The sequence below is a fragment of the Choloepus didactylus genome, chromosome 18 (genome assembly GCF_015220235.1).
Source record: "Choloepus didactylus isolate mChoDid1 chromosome 18, mChoDid1.pri, whole genome shotgun sequence".
NCBI classification, from domain to species: Eukaryota; Metazoa; Chordata; class Mammalia; order Pilosa; family Megalonychidae; genus Choloepus; species Choloepus didactylus.
The window spans coordinates 54550266-54573413 of record NC_051324.1 but is presented as its reverse complement, the minus strand read 5'-3'; the positions used below and the strand labels follow the sequence as shown (position 1 = coordinate 54573413).

The window sequence follows — 23148 nt, the reverse complement described above, 5'->3', positions numbered from 1 at the left end:
CTTGTTACTCCATGTTGGCTAGAGACCAATAATATCCTTTAATTTCTTTTGTTTTAGTCTAGGATCCAATTAAAGATAAGTCATTGCATGTCATGTTTTTGTTGCCTTTAATCTAAAACATCCCCCCCCCCCTTTTTTTTGGTTTCTCATGACACTGATATTTTTGAGAGTCAGGATAGTTGTCTTATAAATTGTCCCACAGTCTGGATTTATCTGTTTTCTCCTTATTGGATACAGTTAAACACTTTGGGGAAGAGTACTTCATAGGTGAGGTTGTGTCCTTTCTATTTCATTAGTTCAGGAAGCCCATAATGATGTTTGATCACCTGATTAAGATGATATCTTCCAGATTGCTCCATGATAAGGTTATTTTTCCCCTAGGTAATTAATAACTAATTTGTGGGGTGATACTTAGAGATCAGTGAAAACCCTACTCGCAAACAGCTTTTCACCCAATTGTGCATCAATGATAATCCCTGCCTGAATGAATTATTACCTGAATGACTGCAAAATGGTACTTTTCTAATTTTAATATTCTTTGTACATTCATTAACTGGGATTCTTCCAAAAGAAGAGCTCCCCACCCCTTTTCTTTTTGAGTATCATTATGCATTCATGGATTCTTCTTTAATTACTTATACCATATTATCATCGCTATTCTTTTGAATGCTTAAATTGCCCAGATTTGGCTAATAAGATCCCTGTTATCTCTGTTATTGTTTAACCACATAATGTGGATTAAGGTCAACTAAGCTGATTTTTATGCCCTTAATATTTACCCCTTGCAACCAGGAATTTAAAAAGGAACTCTAGAAGTTGGGAGCTTAGTCAGACTCTTCTTAGATTTCTACACCCTTCCTTTGTACTCTCAACCCAAAGTGAGACTTTTAGATTAAAAGGAGATACTTCTGAATTAAACTACAGATCAATGTAGTCCCTACCCAGTTCGAGTCCCTACCTACTATATTTTAGTCAGAGCATTCCCACTTCCATTCTTACCCTTCTGTTGTGCACCTCTGTCCTCTTTCCTATTTATTTACCACATATTCAAGATCAGCAATTTGCCAACTGGTCCCCACCCAGCTGTCCAGGCTGTAGACCAAGAACTCCTTTCTTCTCAGCCCTGTGGCCTGGGCCTGCCACTTCTACCTATTCAAGGAACCCCTTTACCATTAGTTTAATTCTCCATGTTTCTGTTTTTAGGATTTTACCTAGTCGAATGGCCTGCTGCCTCTGCCAATTTAAAAATAATATTGAGGTTATCTGCAAGACAGTCAAACTGCATTGCGACAGTGAATGTATGACAAACACAACACGCTGTGGTGAGTGAATTGCCTGATGATAAACATTTAAACTAAGGATGTAGATGCTTTATTTTTATTCATTCATGCATTCAGAACTCAACTCCCTACATTTATAAGAACAACTCTTTCTGAAGGTCAGATTCCCAGCCTGGTTAGAGTAAACTAACAATGTAACTGATCCACATGCCTAGAGGAACAAGGGAAAGGAGGGGGAGGGAGAAGGGAATTAACAATAGGCCACAGACTGCATACCATGCTCTCTGCTTGGTGCTTGGCCCCCAAATGATGACTTATTCATATAGTGTGTTACAGTTTGTAGACTGATTTCATATGTATTATGTTTCAAGTTCCTACTGCTTCATAGGACAGGTTTAGATCCATTTTTGTTGTTTGTTTTGTTTTTGCAATTTTATAGAAGAGTACAAGCGATGCTACTTTATTAAGGTTTTATTTAGAACCTCAGTTTCTGGTCCCTTAACAAGAAGCTGCTACCCAGCTCTCCTAATGGATGGGAAGGCTCTGCCATTCTTAGAGTGTCCAACTCTGGACTTGGTCTGAATCTTAAGCTTTTCTATTTACAAAACACTCAGGTACTTTTAAGTGTTTTTCGATATATAAGGTTTACTAGCACTAACTTCATGACATCTAAAACATGACTTCCTTAATGTCCAGATAGCTCAAATACAGTTTTCTAACGGTGATCAGGGACAAATAATAAATAATAACACTTGCTACTTATATAAGGACAGTGTTGCTGATTTTTTCCACCAATTAAATTATTCCCTTCTCCCCTAGAGGTGGGCAGAATAGGCACTGTTAATCTCCTTTTACAGAGGAGGAAAAACAAGACCAAGGGTGTTAAGTGCTGTAGCCTAGGACCCAGGTCTCCTGTCTGCAATTTGGGGTGCTCTCCAAGCCCATGCTCCTTCATCCCCATCATCCTCATCTTCTTTCACTCTCACCACCACCAAAAGTACTTTTAATACTTCTAGAAAAGAAACCCTTCTGCACAGTAGTATGTTTGACTTTCTTGTAGTCAAAAGCTTTGTGTGGTTCCCCAAGTAAAGCTGGAAATATTAAAAATGAAATGAACTGAAAGCAAAGTAAGCATCTAACAAAAGTTGCTTTTTTCCTTCTGCATTTCATGACTTTAAGTAAGGTTTATCCAAAAATTGCTATTATTCCATAGATTTATTGAACATTCTACTTAGGCATGCAACTTGGCAAACTAAAAATCTCTTATACCCCCATATTCCTGCCCAAATTTAAGGTGACAACCAGAGTGGACATAGTGTTTCTACCTGTGTAAAGCCTTCTGTTTCAGGGTTTTGGATATATGGGAGCAGAGACCAAGGGAGGGCTTTGGCTGGGTAGATGGAGAAGGGCATGTCCGGATGGGGACCTGTGAGCAGTGGGAGTGGGGCCTCTACTTTAGGAGCTCTGTGCTTGCTCCCCCAAAGGTCTGACTTTTCTAGTGATCATCTGTGATGGCAGCAAGAGCGTGAGCACACAGAGGAGACAGGGAGAGGAAGCCTTTCCCTCCTTCCTCAACTGAGGCAGGACAGCATGGGGTATAGGAACATGAAGAGACATGCAGATCTGCAGAGGGTCCCGCTGTGTGGGGGAATATTTGTCTTCCATCTGTAGGCTTTTATTGAGTATTGGGCAGCTGGCCTTTGGAGACCAATAGAATAATCCTAAATATAGTTACTACATTTCACTCTATGGAATGTTCTGAGTTGGTAGCCACTTTTTCAAAAGATACCTTTTTCTTCTTGTGTTGTTGCCAGTCATAGGTTTAAATGTGGGTTTATTTCTCTCCTCTCCACATGGCATTCAAATGTTTGTTGACTCCTTATTTATTTGACTGGGATATGTGAACTGGGATGTGTGGACTGACAAAAAGCTGTCCCATCAGTCTTTCGTTATTAAAAGTAGTCTCTTCTGTTTTGGCAGATGAGGAAGCATCTCTAGCAGATGCAGAAGGAGCGTTCATGCAGGCATTACAAGCCCGGAAGAAGAATAGCAGCACTGAGCTGACTATTGAGCCAGAGAAACCATACTCGGACCAAAATGGCGTCAGTTTGTCAGCTTTTATGAATGAACAGCTCGACTTTAACGATGAAACTGATGTTATTGCTGCACTGAATTATATATTGCCTTATTTCTCAGTGGGAAAGCTAGAAGATGTAGAATCAATATTATTACCATTCATTAAAGTGCTTTTGTCAAATGTGCAAGATGGAAATAATCCCCTGACTTTGAAAAACAATACAGGGAGCCTGTCTCTTAAGGATGCATCCAACAATGCAACTTACCAAAATAAATTGAGGAAACTCTATTTTCTGGGAAATTTGTCGGATGCAGAAATTCAGGGAAAAAATGATGAGGTTAAAAAAAGAGAAAAAACTGCCATGCTCATGCATTCCAACTTACTAGGTACCAAATTTAAACCCCAAATCTTTCAAAAGAGATTCGAAACTGCCCAGCCATGGGAAAACAGCCTGGCAAAGATTCAGAACGCAAGTGTAGGAAAAAAGCTGCGAAGAGTGAAGATAGTCATCAAGGGGCCAAAGGGCATCCGGAAAAGGCAGTTGAAACAAATGGGAAAAAGGAGCATCAAGAGGAAATGGGGTGCCCAGCCATTTGTGGAGAATATTGACAAAGAAAGAAGGCCCAGGAGGCCAACCCCTAGGGAGCTGGGACAGCTTCGCTTGATGCGGAAGCCAAGGAAGTTAGAGGGAAACTCCTTCGATGCTGAGCCTTCATTCATACAGGAACATAAGGCAGCAATCTCTTCTCCCCTGAAACAATACTTGATGGGCAGGCCTTCTACCTCCATCCCTCCAAGAACCCTACCTGAGGTTAGAAATAAGTCGAAAGACTTATCCTATACCCTTTTTTTTTTTTTTTTTTTAACATTTCTTTTCTTTTTTTATTCTAAAGATCAGTGGGTTTTGTATCTGTAATTCTTTCATATCAGCAAAGAGGAAATAAACTCTCATGTAAATCATTTCCCCCCCATCTGAAGCATATTAAAACCATGCTTTTTTTTTCTTTTAAGCAGACTCTTTTTTCCCTATTTGCTTATCAGTTCATCCACCATTACATTTTTTTTTTTTTTTAAGAAAAAAAAAATGCTATTTATTGGTAGTTTTCATATATCCTAAGAATATCCTTGATAACATTACTGCCTTTGCTTGCATGGGGTAGAAAATAGTAGAGTGAACAGAATCATTAACTTTTGAAATCTAGGTTATATTAGATTTGGAGTAATAATATACATTTAAATATTAAGCAACTGTATTATTTTTAGCTGTGTACTATACAAGGGCCTTTTCCTTTTTTTTTTTTTTTTTTTTTTTTTTAATCATCATTTTATTGAGATATATTCACATACCACGCAGTCATACAAAACAAATTGTACTTTCGATTGTTTACAGTACCATTACATAGTTGTACATTCATCACCTAAATCAATCCCTGACACCTTCATTAGCACACACACAAAAATAACAAGAATAATAATTAGAGTGAAAAACAGCAATTGAAGTAAAAAAGAACACTGGGTACCTTTGTCTGTTTGTTTGCTTCCCCTACTTTTCTACACATCCATCCATAAACTAGACAAAGTGGAGTTTGGTCCTTATGGCATTCCCAATCCCACTGTCACCCCTCATAAGCTACATTTTTATACAACTGTCTTCGAGATTCATGGGTTCTGGGTTGTAGTTTAATAGTTTCAGGTATCCACCACCAGCTACCCCAATTCTTTAGAACTTAAAAAAGGTTGTCTAAAGTGTGCGTAAGAGTGCCCACCAGAGTGATCTCTCGGCTCGTTTTGGAATCTCTCTGCCACTGAAGCTTATTTCATTTCCTTTCACATCCCCCTTTTGGTCAAGAAGATGTTCTCCATCCCACGATGCCGGGTCTACATTCCTCCCCGGGAGTCATATTCCACGTTGCCAGGGAGATTCACTTCCCTGGGTGTCTGATCCCACGTAGGGGGGAGGGCAGTGATTTCACCTTTCAAGTTGGCTTAGCCAGAGAGAGAGGGCCACATCTGAGCAACAAAGAGGCATTCAGGAGGAGACTCTTAGGCACAAATACAGGGAGGCCTAGCCTCTCCTTTGCAGCAACCGTCTTCCCAAGGGTAAAACTTATGGTAGAGGGCTCAACCCATCAAACCACCAGTCCCCTATGTCTGTGGTCATGTTAGCAACCATGAAGGTGGGGTAGGCAAATACCCCTGCATTCTCCACAGGCTCCTCAAGGGGGCACTACATCTTTTTTTTTTTTTTTCCTTGTTGTCTTTTTTCTTTTTTTTTTTTTTTTAACTTTCCCTTCTTTTTTAAATCAACTGTATGAAAAAAAAAGTTAAAAGAAAACAAACATACAATAAAAGAACATTTCAAAGAGACCATAACAAGGGAGTAAGAAAAAGACAACTAACCTAAGATAACTGCTTAACTTCCAACATGTTCCTACTTTACCCCAAGAAAGTTACATAATATAGCAACATTTCTGTGAACTTGTTCCTACTACATCCATCAGAAATTAACAGACCATAGTCATTTCTGGGCATCCCCAGAACGTTAAATAGCTTATCTGTTCTTCTTGGATTATTGTTCCCCCTTCCTTAATTGCTCTCTACTGCTAGTTCCCCTACATTCTACATTATAAACCATTTGTTTTTACATTTTTCAAAGTTCACATTAGTGGTAGCATATAATATTTCTCTTTTTGTGCCTGGCTTATTTCGCTCAGCATTATGTCTTCAAGGTTCATCCATGTTGTCATATGTTTCACCAGATCGTTCCTTCTTACTGCCGCGTAGTATTCCATCGTGTGTATATACCACATTTTATTTATCCACTCATCTGTTGAAGGACATTTGGGTTGTTTCCATCTCTTGGCAATTGTGAATAATGCTGCTATGAACATTGGCGTGCAGATATCTGTTCGTGTCACTGCTTTCCGATCTTCCGGGTATATACTGAGAAGTGCAATCGCTGGATCGAATGGTAGCTCTATATCTAGTTTTCTAAGGAACTGCCAGACTGACTTCCAGAGTGGCTGAACCATTATACAGTCCCACCAACAATGAATAAGAGTTCCAATTTCTCCACATCCCCTCCAGCATTTGTAGTTTCCTGTTTGTTTAATGGCAGCCATTCTAACCGGTGTTAGATGGTATCTCATTGTGGTCTTAATTTGCATCTCTCTAATAGCTAGTGAAGCTGAACATTTTTTCATGTGTTTCTTGGCCATTTGTATTTCCTCTTCAGAGAACTGTCTTTTCATATCTTTTGCCCATTTTATAATTGGGCTGTCTGTACTATTGTCATTGAGTTGTAGGATTTCTTTGTATATGCAAGATATCAGTCTTTTGTCAGATACATGGTTTCCAAAAATTTTTTCCCATTGAGTTGGCTGCCTCTTTACCTTTTTGAGAAATTCCTTTGAGGTGCAGAAACTTCTAAGCTTGAGGAGTTCCCATTTATCTATTTTCTCTTTTGTTGCTTGTGCTTTGGGTGTAAAGTCTAGGAAGTGGCCTCCTAATACAAGGTCTTGAAGATGTTTTCCTACATTATCTTCTAGGAGTTTTATGGTACTTTCTTTTATATTGAGATCTTTGGTCCATTTTGAGTTAATTTTTGTGTAGGGGGTGAGGTAGGGGTCCTCTTTCATTCTTTTGGATATGGATATCCAACTCTCCCAGCCCCATTTGTTGAAAAGACCATTATGGCTCAGTTCGGTGACTTTGGGGGCCTTATCAAAGATCAGTCGGCCATAGATCTGAGGGTCTATCTCTGAATTCTCAATTCGATTCCATTGATCTATATGTCTATCTTTGTGCCAGTACCATGCTGTTTTGGCAACTGTGGCTTTATAATAAGCTTCAAAGTCAGGGAGTGTAAGTCCTCCCACTTCGTTTTTCTTTTTTAGAGTGTCTTTAGCAATTCGAGGCATCTTCCCTTTCCAAATAAATTTGATAACTAGCTTTTCCAAGTCTGCAAAGTAGGTTGTTGGAATTTTGATTGGGATTGCATTGAATCTGTAGATGAGTTTGGGTAGAATTGACATCTTAATGACATTTAGCCTTCCTATCCATGAACATGGAATATTTTTCCATCTTTTAAGGTCCCCTTCTATTTCTTTTAGTAGAGTTATGTAGTTTTCTTTGTATAGGTCTTTTACATCTTTGGTTAAGTTTATTCCTAGGTACTTGATTTTTTTAGTTGCTATTGAAAATGGTATCTTTTTCTTGAGTGTCTCTTCAGTTTGTTCATTTCTAGCATATAGAAACATTACTGACTTATGTGCATTAATCTTGTATCCTGCTACTTTGCTAAATTTGTTTATTAGCTCTAGTAGGTGTATCGTCGATTTCTCAGGGTTTTCTAGATATAAGATCATATCATCTGCAAACAATGACAGTTTTACTTCTTCTTTTCCAATTTGGATGCCTTTTATTTCTTTGTCTTGCCGGATTGCCCTGGCTAGCACTTCCAGCACAATGTTGAATAACAGTGGTGACAGCGGGCATCCTTGTCTTGTTCCTGATCTTAGAGGGAAGGCTTTCAGTCTCTCACCATTGAGTACTATGCTGGCTGTGGGTTTTTCATATATGCTCTTTATCATGTTGAGGAAGTTTCCTTCAATTCCTACCTTTTGAAGTGTTTTTATCAAAAAGGGATGTTGGATTTTGTCAAATGCTTTTTCAGCATCTATTGAGATGATCAATTGATTTTTCCCTTTCGAGTTTTTAATGTGTTGTAATACATTGATTGTTTTTCTTATGTTGAACCATCCTTGCATGCCTGGAATGAACCCCACTTGGTCATGGTGTATGATTTTTTAATGTGTCTTTGGATTCGATTTGCAAGTATTTTGTTGAGGATTTTTGCATCTATATTCATTAGGGAGATTGGCCGGTAGTTTTCCTTTTTTGTAGCATCTTTGCCTGGTTTTGGTATTAGATTGATGTTAGCTTCATAAAATGAGTTAGGTAGTGTTCCATTTTTTTCAATGTTTTGAAAGAGTTTGAGTAAGATTGGTGTCAGTTCTTTCTGGAAAGTTTGGTAGAATTCCCCTGTGAAGCCATCTGGCCCTGGGCATTTATTTGTGGGAAGATTTTTGATGACTGATTGGATCTCTTTGCTTGTGATGGGTTGGTTGAGGTCTTCTATTTCTTCTCTGGTCAGTCTAGGTTGTTCATATGTTTCCAGGAAATTGTCCATTTCTTCTACATTATCCAGTTTGTTGCCATACAGTTGTTCATAATATCCTCTTATAATTTTTTTAATTTCTTCAGGATCTGCAGTTATGTTACCTTTTTCATTCATTATTTTGTTTATATGGGTCTTCTCTCTTTTTGATTTTGTCAGTCTAGCTAGGGGCTTGTCAATCTTGTTGATCTTCTCAAAGAACCAACTTTTGGTGATATTTATCCTTTCTATTGTTTTTTTGTTCTCTATGTCATTTATTTCTGCTTTAATCCTTGTTATTTCTTTTCTTGTACTTGGTTTAGGATTGGTTTGCTGTTCATTTTCTAGCTTCTTCAGTTGATCCATTAGTTCTTTGATTTTGGCTCTTTCTTCCTTTTTACTATATGCGTTTAGTGCTATAAATTTCCCCCTTAGCACTGCTTTTGCTGCATCCCATAGGTTTTGGTATGTTGTGTTCTCATTTTCATTCGTCTCTATATATTTAGCAATTTCTCTTGCTATTTCTTCTTTAACCCACTGATTGTTTAGGAGTGTGTTGTTTAACCTCCAGGTATTTGTGAATTTTCTAAGTCTCTGATGGTTATTGACTTCTAATTGTATTCCATTGTGGTCAGAGAATGTCCTTTGAATAATTTCAATCTTTTTAAATTTATTGAGGCTTGTTTTATGTCCCAGCATATGATCTATTCTGGAGAAAGTTCCGTGAGCACTAGAAAAGTATGTGTATCCTGGTGATTTGGGATGTAATGTCCTGTAGATGTCTGTTAAATCTAATTCATTTATCAGATTGTTTAGGTTTTCAATTTCCTTATTGGTCTTCTGTCTGGTTGATCTATCTATAGGAGAGAGTGATGTGTTGAAGTCTCCCACAATTATTGTGGAAACATCAATTGCTTCCTTTAGTTTTGCCAATGTTTCTCTCATGTATTTTGTGGCACCTTGATTGGGTGCATAGACATTTACGATTGTTATTTCTTCTTGCTGAATTGCCCCTTTTATTAGTATGTAGTGGCCTTCTTTGTCTCTCAAAACATCCCTGCATTTGAAGTCTATTTTATCTGAGATTAATATTGCTACACCTGCTTTCTTTTGGCTGTAGCTTGCATGAAATATTTTTTTCCATCCTTTCACTTTCAGTTTCTTTGTGTCCCTGTGTCTAAGATGAGTCTCTTGTATGCAACATATTGATGGTTCATTTTTTTTGATCCATTCTGCGAATCTATATCTTTTAATTGGGGAGTTTAATCCATTTACATTCAACGTTAAAACCGTGAAGGCATTTCTTGAATCGGCCATCTTATCCTTTGGATTATGTTTGCCATATTTTTCCCTCTCTCTATTAATATCCTTTATTGTACCCATACCAAATCTCTTTAGTACTGAACCTTTCTCCAGGTCTCTCTGTCCTGTCTTTGTTTCTCTGTCTGTAGGGCTCCCTTTAGTATCTCCAGTAGGGCAGGTCTCTTGTTAGCAAATTCTGTCAGCATTTCTTTGTCTGTGAAAAATTTAAGCTCTCCCTCAAATTTGAAGGAGAGCTTTGCTGGATAAAGTATTCTTGGCTGGAAATTCCTCTCACTCAGAATTTTAAATATATCGTGCCACTGCCTTCTCGCCTCCATGGTGGCTGCTGAGTAGTCACTACTTAGTCTTATGCTGTTTCCTTTGTATGTGGTGAATTGCTTTTCTCTTGCTGCTTTCAGAACTTGCTCCTTCTCTTCTATGTTTGACAGTGTGATCAGTATATGTCTCGGAGTGGGTTTTTTTGGATTTATTCTATTTGGAGTTCGCTGAGCATTTATGATTTGTGTATTTATGTTGTTTAGAAGATTTGGGAAGTTTTCCCCAACAATTTCTTTGAATACTCTTCCTAGACCTTTACCCTTTTCTTCCCCTTCTGGGAAACCAATGAGTCTTATATTCGGACGTTTCATATTATCTATCATATCCCTGAGGTCCATTTCGAGTTTTTCAATTTTTTTCCCCATTCTTTCTTTTATGCTTTCATTTTCCATTCTGTCATCTTCCAGGTCACTGATTCGTTGTTCAACTTCCTCTAGTCTTGTACTATGAGTGTCCAGAATCTTTTTAATTTGGTCAACAGTTTCTTTAATTTCCATAAGATCATCCATTTTTTTATTTAGTCTTGCAATGTCTTCTTTATGCTCTTCTAGGGTCTTCTTGATTTCCTTCATATCCCGTACTAGGGTCTCATTGTTCATCTTTAGTTCTTTGAGTAGCTGCTCTAGGTGGTGTGTCTCTTCTGGTCTTTTGATTTGGGTGCTTGGGCTTGGGTTATCCATATCGTCTGGTTTTTTCATATGCTTTATAATTTTCTGTTGTTTTTGGCCTCGTGGCATTTGCTGAACTTGATAGGGTTCTTTTAGGGTTTGTAGACCAGTTGAAGTCCTTATCTCTAATTTATCAGATCTATAGCTTCGTGGAATACACTTTCTCTAACTAACCAGCAGGTGGCGTCCACGAGCCACCTGTTCTCCACAAGCCAGATCTCCCCTGCTTAGCCTTTTTGGTGAGTGGGGGAGTGAGTCTTGTGGGGCCCAATTGGTGTACCAAGCTTGCGTGTGTAGTTGGTGTTGCCTGCCCTGTATGTGGGGCGTGTTTCTGGGCAGTCGGGGAGGGGGGGTGGCCCTAACAATCAAATCTCCCTGATGATCCTAGAGTTTTAAAGCTGCTGCAATAGTCTAATCCTTCAGTTCAGTCCTGCCACAGTTTGTCTCTGCCACTGACCCACAAGTCTTTGGTATTGGCGTATGGCTCCTGAGACTTGCAAGTGGGCCCCTCTTCCAGGCTGTGCACCCTGGGTCCTCTGTTGAGGGATGACTGTGCTATGTCACAGGTGAGTGCCGTCCCCCCAGGGCAGTTCTGGGCTGCTGGGCTGTGTAGGGAGGCTCCCAGTCTGCTCAAATGATGGCTGAATGGGGCTTTGTTAATTCACACTGCTCCACCTTCCCAGCTCTGGGACCTTCAGCTGAGGTTGCAGGGAAGGCTAATGTCCACGCCCAGTTTTGTGGTGTGTGCCTGTTATTTGAAGCACTTCCGTCACACTGGGTTGTCTGGGGGCAGCTCTGGGCTATGGGGCTGGCGATGGGCAGGAGTGTTCCTGTCCACCAGGATGGTGGCTGTGAGCGGACACCCCCCTTTTCTTGGGAAGTTGTGTTGTTTAGTGAATTTTCTCAGCCACTGGAATATTGCCTTTTGTCTCAGAGCTCTCTTAGTTCTGCTCTTGACTTGACGTGCCCAAATTTCAATTCTTTGAAGCTTTCTGTATTGAGCTTCTTAGAGTAATTGTTTTAGAAAAAGCAAAAAGGATTTAAAAAAAATAAAAAAAAAAAAAAGGCCCTCCTCAGAGATCTAATGGGTTATTGAAATGCTAATAGACAAAGCAACCAGGGCCATTAAGGAAAGGTGCACAGGGCAGAGAGATCAGCTTTGCTTCGGGATTTGCATATGCGCCTCAAGGCCTGATCTCCGCCCTTCCCCTTTCTGTGTTCACCAGAACTCAAAAAATCCTCTGCTTTTATTTTGGAGTTTTTCGTGTTGTTTTTTTTCTATGTCTGTCTCCTCTCTGCTGGGCTGGCTGCTCTCAGAGTCTCTGGTGTCTGGTCTCAGTCTATCTATGGTTGGAGTTTGAATCAGTAGAATGAGTTTCCGATAAGAGCAGCCACTGCAATTCTCCCTTCTCCTTCCCGGAGCTGACAGCCCCTCCTCCCCCGGGACTGAGCCTGGCAGGGAGGGGCGCGGGTCCCCTGGCCGCAAAAACTTACAGATTTCGCTGATCTCAGCAGTTCCACGTTTTCATGAGTGTTGTATGAAGTATGCCCAAAGACAGATTGCTCTGTGGTGTCCAGTCTACGCAGTTCCTGGCTTTTTACCTACTTTCCTGGAGGAGTAACTAAAACATACAGCTCACCAGTCTGCCATCTTGCCCCGCCCTCCCTATACCCTTTTTGTTTTAGAAAATGCAAATGCTAGAGTTAAAAACATGAAGGCTCCTAAATCAATCTCACGTTCCAGGAAAAATTACCTCTTTCCTAAAGCTCGCTCTCATGCAGTTCACAGGACACTCAAGGCCAGACAAAGTCAAAAGTTCAGAAACAAAGGTTCACTCAATAGACTTATGATTGGAAAGAGACCTCCTTTCTCTGCGGTGAGGAGCCTCATAAATTCCCCTGCACAAGAGGCTTTTTCATCTTCAGGAGAACTAAGTTCTCAGGAGACTCCTTTTCCAGAAGCATTTGGTTTTTCAGAATCTCCCACAGAAAATGCTGCTCCAGAAAATGCTAGTGTAGAAAGCACTTTTGTAGACCATGCTTATGCAGAAAACACTACCATGATAGAAGAGTCTACACCTAAAAGTCCTGCCTTTAGGAATTCTTCCACTGCAAATTCTGCTATGACTGGAGGCAACTTAATGTTAACAGTTAACCGAACCAATGAAACACAGTGGGAATACCATAACCTGGGCACGGACTTATCCTCCAAGCCCAAAGGCTCCACTCTCCCTTTCTTCCCATCCCCAGGTGATAAATTTGAAACTCAGCTAAACCAGCAGCTACGGTCTCTCATCCCCAACAACGATGTGAGAAGGCTCATTTCTCATGTTATCCGGACTTTGAAAATGGACTGCTCTGAGCCCCGTGTTCAACTGGCCTGTGCAAAGCTCATCTCCAGAACAGGCCTCCTGATGAAGCTTCTCAGTGAGCAACAGGAAGTAAAGGTGTCCAAGGCAGAGTGGGATACAGACCAGTGGAAAACTGAGAACTACATCAATGAGAGCACAGAAGTCCGGAGTGAACAAAAAGAGCAAGGGTCCAGGGAGGTGAGGATAAGTGCAGAAACATGGGACCTGGACTTTACCATCAGAGTTTAGGACATGCCATTAGAGCACCCAAGCAGGAAGCCCAGGGGCTCCTGGTCCATGCCTTGTCTCGGCTATGTAACTTTGACCAAGACCGTGATCCTCCCACTTTGCTCATTTCGAGAATGGCACCACTATTCCTAGGGTGGATGAGAAGAGAACCCAACACACAAACAAATTATAAAAGTGTGCTTAATAATATTACTTAACACATTCAATTTGGTATGCACTTTAAAAACTGTAGATTAGACTCACCTGGAAGAATGGGGTTTTGAAGCTGAATACTTAGCTTCTGTCCTTTCCACTGCTTTGTTTAAAAAAAAAAAAATTGTTCTTCCTTTTCTTTAGCTCACAAAAGAAGTTCCAGGATATGGCTATAACAAGAAACTCATCTTGGCAATGTCTGTCACTGTGGTACTGATGATTTTGATTATAATTTTCTGTCTCATTGAGGTAAGGACAATTAATTCAGGTTTCCAGAATACGTCCTGTCTTTATAATGGATTTAGAACCCACAAATCAAAAATTAAGGCACCTTCTCACCTACTATACTTGACATTCCTCTTCAGTCACTAGGACTGAGGTACACTTTTTTCTTTTATTGTATTGCAAAGTATATTCCAGGGATTTTTAAAGGAACCACACTCCCAGGAGATCTCTTTGGAATTAAAACCAAGATAACAAGCCATTAGACTACTTTTGGAAGTTAAGTTTAAGAAGGTCAGAGTTGACATGACAGTAACATTTCTTCCACCTAAAACTGTCAGTGATTTGATGAACTCACAGTCATTGTCATTCCATCACTGACTTCTTTCCTTGTTGGCTGAAATGATGAGAGGCAAAATAATCTCCACTTTCTTGGAGCTATCAGTCACCCTGGGGAGATAGAACACAGCAAAAAGATTAAGTTTTATCTCATAGATGTTAGATTTATTTAGCATCTTTCTTCTCTGGTGTGTAAGGCATTGTCTAAATAAGTTAAAATGTTGCAGTTAAATTCATGTGTCAGGCCACTCTAACTCATGTAGCCTATTCCTTTTGTTCAATTAAATAAGGGTTTATTAATTTTCCCAAAGGTGAGTACCAGAATATCAAAAGAGTGATTTAATAGATTTACAATCTTGACCCTACCATACCAGTCCAACCTAATTTACCTTATTTGCGTTTTCCGCTTTCATGTGGAAGCCCTACATGCCAGCCAAAGCAACCCCTCACTATACCCCAGTCACACCATGCCCAACTTTCAACTATGCCTTTGCCCATCTCAAATTCCATTATTTCACTCTGCCTGTCAAAGTCCTATCCATCTGACAAAAGCCAACTCGAGTCCATCTTTCCCCATGAAGCCTTCACTGAATGTTCCTGCGCCAAGTCCATCTGTGAGATCTGTGAGATCTGTCACCGTGTCTTAGGGGCCACAGCAAAGCATTTCCCCTCCCCTGAGAACTTAAAAATATGGTAAACCTAAACTGTCAGTTTTAAACAGTTTTTGAAAGTGTGGCTAACTAAGAGAGAACACATGATGGAGCAGAGGAGAGCTGTGTAAGGACCACATGGCTTCCTGGTCTATTGGACTTGACAAAAACTTGGCTGAATGTATTAACATAGCTAAAGAAAAATATATCTATTAGCAAGAGGGTTGGTCAGTAGCAAAAGCACAGAAAGGGCAAAGAAGAGGCCTTTGCCCAAGAGTGGAGAAGGAGCAATGGGCAGCAGCTATGGAGTGTCAGGCCCACTAGGAGGCTGTGCCTGTGGGGGAGATGCATGGATCTGGCTGCCTCAGTCCTTTCCATTAAAAAAAAAAAAAAGCTGATTCCTTTTGTTCTAATTCTCTTCCCATCAAGGAGAAGAGAATTAGATTGTGCTACTTCTAACCGTGCTTCATATGCCACATAGGCCTGTCTCTAAAGAGATAATTCCCTGATGGTTCTGTCTGTGGAACAGATGTATTTCTCATCGTCAAGTCATAATCTGACAGTCTGATTTTTGTTCAGATATGTGATATTGGTAAGGTGAGACTGCCCTGACATGGTGAGGACAGAGTCTGATTTGAGTCTAGGAGGCAGGGGACAAGTACGGGGTCATCTTGGCAAGGCCTCTAGGGAGACAATCACTGGCCATTGCCCAGACAGTACCTCTGCTTCTCCAGGTGGCATGCCCTTTTCCTTTCTAGAAACCCTATGCTGCTTTTAATTTCTATGTACAGTCTAACCTTGCATTTGTATTTTTTAGATGTTTTCATTTTTCCTTTTCCCCACTTAGATTATAAGCTTTTTGAGGACAGGAACCATTGCAGTGTTTTATATATAGCAGACAATAATGGCTCTCAAAGGAAGAGAGATAAGGCATTAAATCAATTCCACAGTGAAGAATAATGCAACCTAATATTTATTTGAAGTAGCATACAGAGTCCAGCAAAAGACAGAGCCGTGCCTTCCTAAGACTTTTCAAATGTCACCTTTTAATATTCTGATCAGTGGGGGAAATGAATGGATGGTTATAGAACAGCTGCCTACCTGTTTTGAGGAAAATAAAGGTAGATCCATATTTCTCACCTTAAACAAACATAGTTCAGTAAACATTAAAAAAAAATACCATAAAAGCATTAGAAGGAAATAAAAGCAATATTTTAATAATCTTGTGGTGGGAAAGAGCTTCCTAAGCCTGAGACCACAGGCAGAAATCTTTAATAAAGATTTGACAGCCTTGTCTTTGATCCCATTAGCAACCTGATCACTTATTTATGCCAAGCAGTGGACTCAGAGCTTTACATATATTGTCTGACTTAATTATCAAAACAGCCCTGCAAGGAAGATGTTATCATCCTTCCTTTACAGACGAAAGAGATCAACTTAGGCTCCAGTGGCAAAACCAAAAGCAGAACCAGAGTCACTGCCCATAAAGCCTCTGCTCCATATTACCACTGTTCTGTTTTGCCTCCTTAGAGACAAAAACAAGGAGGGAATAGCTGAAAAATTGACATACAAGGAAATAATATAATATATTTAATATGAAAAGAGCTTTTATAAAACAACAAGAAAAAGACAAAGCAACTCCAGTGGGAAACGAGGCAGAGGCTACCAAGAGTAGGAGGTGTGTGTGTTTATGTCCTCACACCTGTCGGCCTCTCCACAGGGCTTCTGTCTTGGCAAGGTCTGTGCTTCCTCAGGGTGTAAAGATAGTTTCTTATATTTCTTCTAATACTTTTATAACAGTATGTTGTTATTTGTATTTTTTTTAATCCAGCTGGAATTTGTTTTATTTGGTTAGTTTTGGTATGTTGACGTAGGGAACCTAGCTCTTCCTCCCCACCTCATGAATATCCAGTTGTTTTAAAACCTTTTATTGAATGGTTAATGCTTTCCTTACTGATCTAAAATACCATCGTTTTCTTGACTCTGTCCTGTTCCAGTTCCAGAATCACCCTACTTAATTCCAGTTTCTTTGTAACATAGTTTGATAGGGCACAAGCTCCTACTCTTTGATCTTCTTTTTCACACTTTTCGTTACTATTCATACATATTTTCTCTACCAGATGTCAGCTGGTCACTCTTCGTAGAAACAAAACAAAACAAGACAAAAAAAAAAAAGTGTTGGGATTTGAATGGGATTACATTTCCTTTCGAGGAACATTGTATCTCATGCCATGTAATAGTTCTTACTGTCATTCAGAAGTTTTAGTGTTGTCTTCACATAGGTCTTACACATCTTTTGTTCAGTTGATTTCTAGGTACTTTATCCTTTTTTATTGCTATTGTGAATGGGATCTTACTTCCATTACATTTTCTAATTGGTTGTTAGTGGCTACATAGAAAAGCAATTAAAGTTTGTGTGCTGATCGCTTGATTTTGTTATCTTGCCACCTTATTAAATTCTCATATTACGTACAATAACATTTTCATTGATTCTTTGGGGCTTTTTAGATTGCCCATCATTTCATATGGAAATAATGATAGTTTTATCTCTTCCTTTCCACTACTCAGCACCATTTATTTGTCTTACTGCATGGGTGGCACTAATATAATTGATGATTGATGGTTCTGTTTTTCTTGTTGCATTGGTGGTACTCCTCGACAGTGTTAGATACTGGTGGTAAGAACAGGCATCCTTTAAAGCAAAGTTGTTCTTTATTTAGGCTTCCAGTAGATACTTTTCTCAAGTTAAGGATGTTTCCTTCTTTTCCTACTTCTGAGAGTTTTTATTAGGAATTATGTGTTGAATATTACATTGAACAGTTTCAGTAAAATACATTAAGTGCCACCTGCATTCAAGGTCCTAAATTAGGTTCTGTGGAAGAGTCAAAGAACTATTAAACAAGCTATAATCCCTGTCCTCAAAAAAGTTGTTATCTAGCTGGGAAGATAAGACTTCAGATAAATAAAAGGAATGAATAAAGGTTTGGAGATAGTGGTCATTGTAATGAATAATCATGATTATGTTTTTTTCCAAAACAGATTTATTCTCATAAACTAGCATCAGAGAAAGATAAAGAGGAAGCCCCAAGGTAAATATTAGTTTGGCAATCTTTAAAATATAATTTTAAAACTAGAGGGGAACCCAGAGCTCATCTATTTCAATCCTTTCATTTTTCAGTATGGAAACTGTCAAAGGCAGGAGAATACTTATCCTAATGCTTTGCCTGGTTCTAAGAAATTAGCTCCCAAGCCAACGCTGAGTTAGAGGGGACTAGCACAGATGCATCTGCTGTCACCAGTGCTTGCAGAAAAGAGGGTGGAGGAGGAGAAGTTTCAGCTGAGGCTGTTTCTGCCTGCTGTTGGTGGGCATCAGGCTGGCCAGAAGCCTTTCTGGAATCTGGGGAAGGTGTAGGGAACGCCGCATGGCTTGGAGGTAAAGGAGCTAGTCTCATTCAAGGTCAGTGGAAGGTAAACTATATGAGTTCTTCCTGTAAAGTGGCCAGAAAACTTCCCTTCTCATCCTATGGTTTTCAAGCCTCTACCCATCCCCTTTATCCAAACCTCATTGAATTTTAACAGAGAGGGACCTTAGACAGCAGCTTGCTGCTTTTATAATAAGGAAATGGAGAGGGAAAAGGAGAAAATATCTTACCCAATGGTCACACCACTAGTGAGTGTCCAGGAGAATGGTTCTTTTCCCTTTGCATACTTTTCCACTGATTATACAGTGCTTGGGTCATGAGCTACATTTTATATCACAACTAAGTACACACATCCTTATATAGACATAAGTAGTTTCTAAAACAAACCTATCCCATACTCTGATATTTTTTATTCTGTTCAGATCCTTTTTGTTTTGATTTGGTTTTTAATGCTGGTCATGACCCTTAAACTTATTTCACAATTCACTAGTCAGCTCATTTGATGTGTAAATCAGTGAGCTAGATAACTTTACTAATTAGCCTAAAGCATTTTAACTTGGTGTGATTCAGCTTACAGTATAGAAGCTGAATGATGCATGGGAGACTACATCTGAAGGGAACTGTTCCAGTTTGCTAATGCTGCCGTTACACAAAATATCGTATAATGGGTGTTTATCTGGTTACAAGTTTACAGTCTGAAGGCCATGAAAATGTCAAATTAAGGCATCATCACAAGTATACCTTCACTGAAGGAAGGCCAATGGCATTTGGAAAACCTCTGTTAGCTGGAAAGGCACATGGCTGGCATCTGCTGATCCTGGGTTGTGTTCCAGCTCCTCTCTCAGCTCCTGTGCATTCTTCAAGATTTTGCTCTTGGGGCATTTTGTCCTCTCTTAGCTTCTCCAGAGCAAACTCTGGGCTAGCATCTCTGAAGCATTAGCAAAAGTCTACTTTCAATGGCTGTCTCCAAAATGTCTCTCTCAGCTGCTCTCCAAATTGTCTCTCTCAGCTGCTCTCCAAATTGTCACTCTCAGCTGCTCTGAGCTCCTTCTGTCTGTGAACTCTTTTATAGGACTCCAGTGATTAATTAAGACTCCTGCTGAATGGGTGGGGTAACACCTCCATGGAAATTACCTAGTCAAAGGTCTTGCCTACAGTTGATTTGATAGAAAGGGAAATATTAATTATGCATTTTTCCTGTTTTCTCTGGCCACAGTATTGAATACTCTTCAAATTTACCTGACTCTCATCTTCTGATACACATCTCCTTTGCTGCAGAAAATGAAAAACCCCCTTGGGGGGGGAACACACATACAGAACCATTAGTAATTCATGTCATTTTCCATGTCTGTCACAACAAGTATCTCTGGTCTCAGCAGGACTAAATGTTTACCTTTGTCCACAAACCACAAGTAGCACAGTCACCACAGACTTTGGGTTTTTAAAACAAATCCACGCATGCTGGGCTTCCAGGAGCTTTCTGTGTCTGTCCAAAAGGGCCCCATAATCTCTGGCGAGACCTCTGTGTGTGGCTTGGCATACAGTATAGGCAGTCTCACTCACTCACTTGGCAAATGCCCTTGTGCAGTGAAGAAACTGCACAACCATACTGGACAACCTTCTCTAAAAGCATTTTACATTAGTTCCTGTGCTAGTTTGGATATATTATGTCCCACCAAAAGCCACATTCTTTAATGCAGTCTTGGGGGGGCAGACATATTAGTGTCTGCCCTGGAGGTCGAGGGTGGGCCTTCCACCTCGATGTTCAAGAAAGGTGTTGCCACCTCAGGCCTCAAAGAGGGTGGCGCACCTTCCCAGAGGAGTGGGGAGAGCCTGGCCGCCACCCCACTGTTCTAAAGGGGTTGAGCATGTGCCCCAGAGATAGAAGAGAATCTGGGTGCTGCCCTAATGTTTGAAGAGGGTGGGGCCGAGAAGGTGGTCTCCCCAATGTGTGGATATGTTGGAGCACTCACCCCAGTGTTTGGAGAGTAAAGGGCTGCCGCAAAGGCCCTTAGGAAGGGTTAGACTCCTGCTCTCTCAAGCCCCAAGGATGCAACATCGTTCTGTTAATGACTCTCAGACTTTGAAATCTAGTGGAGTTTGTCCTGTGGGTTTTAGGAACTGTTTTGGTCCTGTTAACCCTGTTTTCCTTACTGTTTCTCCTTAAGGCAATGGGAAAGTTTAGCCTATGAATGTCTCTCCTTTGTATATTGGAAGCACATAACTTGTTCTAAGTTCACAGATCCACACCTAAAGGAGTATTATGCCTTAGGACCAACCATGCCTATAATTGATTTTGAAATGGGATCTTGTACTTAACTATTGTTACTGAAATGATTTAAGTTTCTGTGATATTGTTGTGGGATGAATGTATTTTGTATATGGAAAGATAATGCCCGTTTGGGGTCCAGGGGGTGGAATGTGCCAGTTCAATGTATTATGTCCCCCAAAAGACCATTATCTTTGATGCAATCTTGTGTGGGCAGACATATTAGTGTTGATTAGATTTTGAAATCCTTTGGGTGTTTCCATGGAGATGTGATTCAATCAGCTGTGGACAAGATCTTTGGTTGGATGGTTTCCATGGAGGTATTGCCCCACCCATTCAGGGTGGGTCTGAATTAAATTATTGGAGCACCCTATAAGCTCAGATAGAAGAAGCAAGCTTGCTACGGCCAAGAGGGACATTTTGAAGAACACACTGGAACTGAGAGAGGAGCTTCAGCTTACAGAGACATTTTGGAGACGGCCTTTGAAAGCAGACTTTTAATCCCGAGAAGCTAAGAAAGGACAAATGCCCTGAGACCTGAGAGCAACTAAGAGTGACATCAGCAATCAGGTACCTTCACTGGAGGATGGCCAATGGTGTCCAGAAAACCTGTGTTAGCTGGGAAGGCATGTGGCTGGCATCTGCTCCAAAGTTCTGGTTTCAAAATGGGTTTCTCCCAGGATATTCCTCTCTAGGCTGCAGTTCCTCAAAAATATCACTCTTAGTTGCTCTTGGGGTGTTTGTCCTCTCTTAGCTTCTTCCAAGTAAGAGTCTGCTTTCAACAGCCATCTTCAAACTGTTTCTCACCTCAGCTACTCTCTCAGTTTCTGTGCATTCTTCAAAGTGTCCCTCTTGGATGTAGCTCCTCTTCAAAATGTCACTCTCAGCTGCACTGAGTTCCTTCTGTTTATCAGCTCATTTCTATGGCTCCAGTGATTTAGTTTAGACCCACCCTGAATGGGTGGGGTAATACCTCCATGGAAATTATCCAATCAGAGACATCACCCACGGGCGCATCTCCACGGAAACACTCAAAGAATTACAATCTAATCAACACTGATACGTCTGCCCACACAAGATTACATCAAAGATAATGGTGTTTTGGGGGACATAATACATTCAAACCGGCACAGTACCCAATTGTCGATGCATTACCTTGGACACTTTATGGCCTTAAGACTGTAACTGTGTAACCAAATAAATCCCCCTTTTATAAAAGCCAATCCATTTCTGGTGTTTTGCTTAACGGCAGCATTAGCAAACTAGAGCAGTAAATGATTGAGGATAATTTAAACTTCTCATCTAAAACGAGGAGTTAAAATTCTCTTGCTTCTTTCAAGAGTAAAAGCCACAGGCATTATTATTCTCCCAGGGTGTCCAGCACCTCAGCAGAGAAGACTACAAAGACTAGAGAGATGACCGAAGAGTCGGGTGAGGAGAGTGAGACAGCGGAGGAGACCACCACCGAGTGAGCCCCAGCCCTCAGGCCTCCTGCAGATTGTATTTATTGCTTGTAAAATACCTATTTTTTGTAATAAAATCTATAATGAATTTTAGCTGTGTGGTAAGGAATTAAAATGTAAATAGTTAAATATTTACATGAAAATAACAGGGTGTTTATCAAGGGCTGCAGGCAAGAAAAGCAGGGCCGGAGCTAGAATTCCTCACGGTAGCCATTACTTCTCTAAGAGTTAGTTTGGGCAAAGAAGGATGAATAGGGGCTTCTCTCCCCCATCAATAGAAACAGTCCTTGGGAAACTGAAAATGTTTTGGTTTCAAAGGGTGTAGATTATTAAATCAAATACCAATCTTTTCTGGTGCTCTCCTCTACACTTCCTTGCGGGAGGAGCCCGGTCCCCAGCTACCATCACTTACACTGAGCTTGTGGATGGGCCACAGGGGCTTCTCCACCTTCTGAACCCTCTTGCAGGGTCTCTGAGATGGCCAGAATATTTGGATCACTGAATCTACGTCCAGTGGGAGCCAAGTCCTGTCTTTTTCCCAAGCCCTCAAACTCAGGAAAAATTGTGTCCTGTCTAGGTCAGAGGTCTTCCACCCTTACAAGCCACTGGAAAATCCACAACGCCTTTTTTTTTTTTCTTTTCAAACTCTCTCAACCCTTGGGTATAGCTAGCAGAAAGATGCTTGAGGGATAAGAGTAAAGGAAGAATGTGTGAGAACAGGAATTGCCCAAGCCTGCCCTCCTCAGGCCGGGAAGGGTGCTGTTCTGGAAACCATTTTAGTGGTACCCAGGCTCCCCACCCCCACCCCACCCCACCTGCCACCATCCCTACCCCCTGAGGACCAGTGAGTACTGCTTGACTCCCTTAGTCAGTCCAGCACCAAACCCCAGACCTGCCCACTGCCTTCCTCACCCACTGGGCAGAGCCACAGCTGCAGGATTTCAAGTGATGATGCAAGTAAAAACTGCAGAAGACGCAAGGGTTCCTCCACACCTTCTGCCGACCAAGTGAGAGGGCAAGGAGGGGATGAGTGCCCCTATTTAAATATCTTTCTAAAAGCAAAGAAAACATTAATAAATCACGTTTTCAAAGTCAGTGAGAGTTAAGCACATTAGTGAGTAAAATAAATTCTAAATGAGCAAGATTGGATGCTTGACCTGTTGAACT

At 40.5% G+C, this 23148-nt stretch overlaps 1 protein-coding gene across 1 annotated transcript in view; it reads left to right on the top strand.

Moving 5' to 3' along the window:
• LOC119513898 (leucine-rich repeat-containing protein 37A3-like) overlaps positions 1-22074 on the top strand; it is a 63953-nt gene extending 41879 nt beyond the window's left edge. Inside the window, exons 6-12 of the mRNA XM_037809347.1 lie at positions 1204-1322; positions 3261-3538; positions 3794-4193; positions 12490-13373; positions 13761-13865; positions 17867-17916; positions 21891-22074. Coding sequence (XP_037665275.1) covers positions 1204-1322; positions 3261-3538; positions 3794-4193; positions 12490-13373; positions 13761-13865; positions 17867-17916; positions 21891-21990 — 1936 coding nt within the window. The 3' untranslated portion in view covers positions 21991-22074. The remainder of the gene's footprint in view (positions 1-1203; positions 1323-3260; positions 3539-3793; positions 4194-12489; positions 13374-13760; positions 13866-17866; positions 17917-21890) is intronic.
• The last annotated feature ends 1074 nt before the right edge of the window (positions 22075-23148 follow it).